The sequence below is a fragment of the Hyaena hyaena genome, unplaced genomic scaffold (assembly GCF_003009895.1).
Source record: "Hyaena hyaena isolate Hyena2069 unplaced genomic scaffold, ASM300989v1 scaffold_1943, whole genome shotgun sequence".
NCBI lineage: Eukaryota > Metazoa > Chordata > Mammalia > Carnivora > Hyaenidae > Hyaena > Hyaena hyaena.
In genome coordinates, this window is record NW_024082526.1 from 139,561 (window position 1) to 145,218 (window position 5,658).

Below are 5,658 nucleotides of genomic sequence, written 5' to 3' on the forward strand. Positions count from 1 at the left end.
CATGATCTCATGGTTCCATGAGTTCAGGCCCCACGTCAGGTTCTGTGCTGATAGCTTAGAACCTGGAGCCTGCTTAGGATTCCGTGTCTCCCTCTCTTCCTCTCTGCCCCTCCCCTGATTGCATGCACTCTCTCTCTCTCTCTCTAAAAAAATAAACTGAAAAAAAGTTTTTTTAAAGTATGAGAACTTGCAGAATAAGATCTTAAAGTGCATGTATCAAAATGTTACAGGAGTTTTCTCTGGGTGATGAGATTAACAGCCTCTTATAAAAAGTATCTTAAAAAACTGTCTTTAGTAAATTTTAAGCAGTTTGACCTTTTTTTTTAAAGGCAGGTCTCTTCTTTTTTATATATATAGTTTATTTATTTTTGAGACAGAGAGACAGAGCATGAGTGGAGGAGGGTCAAAGAGAGAGGGAGACACAGAATCTGAAGCAGGCTCCAGGCTCTGAGCTGCCTGCACAGAACCCGATGTGGGGCTCGAACCAATGAACCCTGAGATCATGACCTGAGCTGAAGTCAGACGTGTAACCGACTGAGCTACCCAGGCGCCCCAGCTGTTTGGTCTTTGAAGACCAGCTGTGGGTGACATTACTCCACAGTGATAGTTCTTGGTTCAGATACTGGCTGGGTGATAGGACTGGGGCCAGACCTGGGCCAGAGAGAGCAGAGTCTTGGACTCAAAAACAAAGTTACTAGATTTCAGATAAGTTTACCCTCACGTGCTGCTTGGCTTCTGATTAGCCTTGCCCTTACCCCAGATGTGGAGACTGCTCTGCTGTTCTGGGTTGTTTGTCAACCGTCCTGGTGAATGACACCCACCTGCCCAGCTATTGTTTCCAAGGAAGCCGGTGGTGTTCTTACCTGGGTGGCAGACAAGCAGAGCAGGAAGCAGGTGGGGCCGGCCACAGCTGTGGTAGGTGCTGTGGTCACAGAGTGGTGTGTGATAGAGGCCACTGGCCACACTGTCCTGTTGCCTCAGCTGCTGACACCTGTTGCTCAAGGACTATCGACCTACCTGCCCATGGCAATCAGTGTCGGGGGAGGCGCTGGGAAGCCAGCAGGTGCAGAGGGCCACCAGGTGTCACAGGAGCAGGACAGTGGCCTCAGCTGAGGGCATCTTGGCCATCTACCAGGGAACAGAGACTCAGAATCCAGTGGGTGTCAGTTAGCAGTCATATCTCTGAGCCTCTCCTTCAAAATGGGGGTGCTGGCTGCCAGCAGCTGGCAATTGGGCAGGAGAGGAAAATACACACCTTGCTCCCTTGCAGAGGTGATCTGAGACCTTGTGAGATACTGAGGGCAAGGCTGAAGCCACTCGGGGGGGTCATACACCGTCATTTTCACAGCACAGGTCAACCCTGTTCTGTGAACGTGAGACTGCACAAGGATGTGGTAATAAGAGGTGGATTTCAGGGGGCCATCTTGCAGGCTGGTGGCCACAATGGCAATGAGGATTGTTGCTGCTGGGGAGGAAGAAGGAACAGACGTCTCCTCATCTTGAAGTGGGCAGCTTACCTGGAGAGTTTCAGGTCAGTTCTGGTGGGAAATGGAGGCAGAATCACCTGGCAGCTTGTGGGTTCTCCTCCCACTGTATTGTGAGGTCCTCCACCAGCATTATTCCTAACTTTGCCCTTTCTGCAGTGCCTCATGGGAAAGTCACAGAACATTGAGGGTTAGGGTGATTTCTCAGCATGAGGCTTTACAAGGAAGATAATTGTCCCATTTTCCTATAGGGAAAGAAAGCCACAGATACTCACCTTCCCTTACAAAAGCATAAGGGACTAGAGAAAATTGTATTGAATATTTATTATTGGAATCCACATAGTTCACGTAGAGAATCTTCGTGAACTGACACAGGGAGAGGGACAGAAGGAGCACTCTTAGAGGGCATGGGGTTTGGGTGACCCCTGGATGGCCCACACTCCTTTTGGGATCTCCTGTAAAGTGTGAGACTTGGCATTTAGCCTCCATGAAGCCATCCTAGTAGGAGCTGGACAGATTTACTATGCTTCCTCAGAAGCAGGGAGTACCTCCTACAGGAGAGGATGTGATAGTGGCTCTCAATCACCGTGCTTCCTGCAACACCATTGCATCCTCTTTGTATTGGAAGTCAGTTCTTGTTCTAAGAAAAGACATCAGCACCCTTACTTACCCAGTGGGGGATGCAACATGCTCACTTCATGTTCACTCCCCGTATTGCTACCTCCCACCCATCATGTCCATGGGCATTCTCTGCCCCTGGGGCACCATGGATCTTCTCTGTGAATCAGTGGCCATTCACTTGTGCGCAACTCCCCTGCTCATAGCATGCTCCACTGTCCTTTCAGACTTCACTTACCTCGCATAAGTTTAAAGAGAAAGTCGTTGAGAATTTCAGATGACCACAGCTGTGCATTACACCATATGGGGCCCAGGGACAAGGGAAGTGTGTTGTAGAAGCTGCTGAGCCATGGGCTCCATGGACATTGTGTGCAGATGGTACAGTGAGCGGGATCAGAGACTCACTTATGCTATGTTCGGTTCCTGTAGATGCTGACCCCAGAGTCTCTTCTCAGGAAGGGCCGGATGAAGGTCTTGTTGTCCAGGTTATTGTCAGTACTGCCTGCCTGTGTTGAGGGGGGTTCAGAGCTGCCCGGGCTCAGTGGGAAGGGCAGTGGCCTGGAGGGAGATGGACCTTCCCACTTTGCACCCGTGACCTCACAGCTCTTTCTCAGGGTTGCTGGGCCTGTGCAGAGAAAGCACTGGTATCTGTTCAGTTTATGAATCTGGCTCCCAGGCCCCTATCCTACCTACTCTCTGTCTTCCTTGTGCAGCATAAAGCCATTGAAGACATAGGCATCGGAAGTTGTGCAAGAGAGAGTAACAAAGAGGGAGGGACTTGCATTCTTGGCATCTCCGTGCCAGATTCTGCCTATGCTTACTCAACTTTAAACATCAAACCAAGTCCTGGGGTTACCATTCCCATTCTCCAGCTTATAAAACAGGCACAGATAGGTTGAGTATCTTGCTCTGTGTCACACAACTGGTGAGGGCAGAGCTGAGAATCAAACCCCCTATGGGCTGATATGGAGCTCATATGCTGTGCGCCATGAGATGCCAACCCTGACAGCACAGCGAGGAGAGTGAGAGACAGGAGGTGCGCCAGACTGAGCCAGGCGCATGGACACGCGTGCACATAGGTATGTATGAGTGTCCCCACCCCATGCCCCGGTGTTCACCTCTGAGGCTACAAGGGAGGAGGAACACCAGGAGAGGAGCCATGAGAAGCCAAGGGAGGAGGGTGACAGCAAAGGGCAGGGGTCTATTAGGGGAAAACACCATGCTTCCCAGGAGACTAGGGCATTCCCTTCCCTGAGGAGTCTGTCTCAAATCTTAAATTTCTCTCCCTGGCCTAGAAATTCTCTACAGATTCACTCCTGACTTAAACCTTTCCAGGGGTTAAGTCCCTGTGGAGACCTGGGCCAAGAGCATGAGTTCTCTGGTCCTTCTGGACCCTCCTGCTTTCAGTGATAAGGAGAGAATGAGGTGCATGATGTGGAGTTTGGATTTGTATGCACAAAAAATTTATTAGAACAGGAGGCCAAACACCATGGAGGGGGTTGGTGTCAGTATTCCCAAGAACACTCAAGCAACCCTCCCCTGTTTGAATACCTCATCTCTTGTCCTGAAAATAGAGGATTTGTTTAACCTGTTATATCTGCTCTCATTATATTCTTGGGGGGAGTGTAAGGGGTCCGTAGGCTTCTTCTGAACCTCCCTCAGAACTGGGGTATGGAGTGTGTGGTGGCTACATTTGTTCTCTATTGTTAGTTGAGATGCAATTTATTGGTAAAGCCTCACCCACACTCCCTAAACACAGGGCTTCTCCCCTGCGTGTGTCCTCTGGTGTCTGATGAGAGGTGACCTCCGTGTAAAGCCTCGCCCGCACTCCCTGCAAACATAGGGCTTTACTCCTGTGTGTGTCCTCTGGTGTGTGATGAGATCTGACTTATGACTGAAGTCTTTTCTAAGCTCATTGCGAACAAAGGGCTTTTCCTCTTTGTGTGTTCTCTGGTGTCTGCTGAAATGTGATCTATCATTGAAGACTTGCCCACGCCTCTATATTGGATTCTTATAATTCTTGACATTTCTACCCCCACGAATAATTTGCTTGTATCCTCTGAATTAAAATTCTGGCCTGTGCTGGGCCCTTCTTCCACCGTTCCCTCACACACTGTAGAGCTCCCCATTTGTCCTTTGCATGGGGTGGAAAATGCCCTTGAAATTCTCCTCTGCTTTATACTTTTAAGGAAAGGTCTGGACCTTTCTTTGATCTCTTGACCTTTCGCTTTGTCATTCCAGCTGTGTGGATCAGAATGTTGCTGCTGCTGCTGCTGATTCTGATCGCCTGGGCAGAGCTTCTCTGGTTGGAAATGTTTTCTTGCAGATATTCGTGGGAGGCCCTGAGAAGACTGCTTGCATTCCACATGTTGGCTGAAGAACTTCTGATTGGAGACGGCCAGAGAGCAGGAGGGACATTGATGGATCTCTGGCTTTGGTTCTGCTGAAAGAGGAAATTTTTGGTCAGGTAGATGTTGTGTTGTATGCTTTGTCTCCTGGTAAGGCCTGCCCCACTACTCATCTTTATTGTGCTGACAATGCAAGATCTGTCCCCTGCCAAATGTTCATTTATTTTTCAATTCCACTCTTACTTATTACATCGTCTGCATAAATCCAGAAAGCCCATATCATGGGTCTTTTTTATGTATCGCCCAGACTAGGTACCTTCAAGTAGCATCAGAGGCAGCTTCCCTCCTTATAGAGGTGGAACTACAATGACCTTTCTCCACATGCAAGCACCTTCTAAGTCATATGACTCTGTGACAGTATCTGCAGTGATTTTATTCTATTGAGAGGCAATAGCCCTTTGATGACTTAGATGGAACGTGGCAGTAAATAGGAACTTGAGCCTCCCCATTTAAAAAGACATATTTAATTAAGGACCAATATGTGTCTGGATCTCTATCTGAATATGGGATTTAGATTGGACGAGACAGAGCAGTGCAGTCTCATGGCTCTTGCTGCCCCAACTAGGTTATAAACTGCTTCTTTTTCATTTTCCACAAATCATAACATGAAAATGTATCCTTCATACTTTATTTTATTTGGTCTTAGCTCATTTAAAATACAGCAGGAAGTCCTTTCAAAATATTTCCTCAACCAAGAATGGGGATATATATCACACTCCCAGTTACCATTCATCTTCTGCCAACCCATCATCCTCTCTCACTTAGAGATGAAGTCATCTCGGGGGAGGGGGGGCTTCTTCACTGCAGTCCCTCTCCAAAATTAACCGAAGCATCAACTTAAAACAGAGAACAGGCCACTCTCCACTTGAAAATTGCACAATTGTTCTGGCTCAGTCGGGAAGCCCTCCCAGTGTCTCAGCATGGACCACAGGCTGTAGGGCGTACGTATCTATGTTTCTGTGGGGTCTCAGCCACACACCACACATACCCCACCTCTCTTGTGCCCAAGGGCCTCTCTCCTAGGCGGCCTCCTCTGCCTGCAGTCCTTTACCCACGGGTGTTTGCACACCTCACATGTTACCTCCAGGGAGAGCCCTTCCCTGTCCAAGCCCGGCCACACCCCATCCTCCCCTCACACTGGTCCCCAG

The 5,658-nt window shown here is 48.8% G+C and overlaps 1 protein-coding gene across 1 annotated transcript in view; it reads right to left on the bottom strand.

Moving 5' to 3' along the window:
- Positions 1 to 2,512: 2,512 nt before the first annotated feature.
- LOC120226902 (histone-lysine N-methyltransferase PRDM9-like) overlaps positions 2,513 to 5,658 on the bottom strand; it is a 15,728-nt gene continuing 12,582 nt past the window's right edge. The window contains exons 12-13 of the mRNA XM_039225077.1: positions 4,469 to 4,545; positions 2,513 to 2,608 (exon numbers count right to left, since the gene is read on the bottom strand). Of these exons, the coding sequence (XP_039081008.1) occupies positions 2,513 to 2,608; positions 4,469 to 4,545 (173 nt within the window). The remainder of the gene's footprint in view (positions 2,609 to 4,468; positions 4,546 to 5,658) is intronic.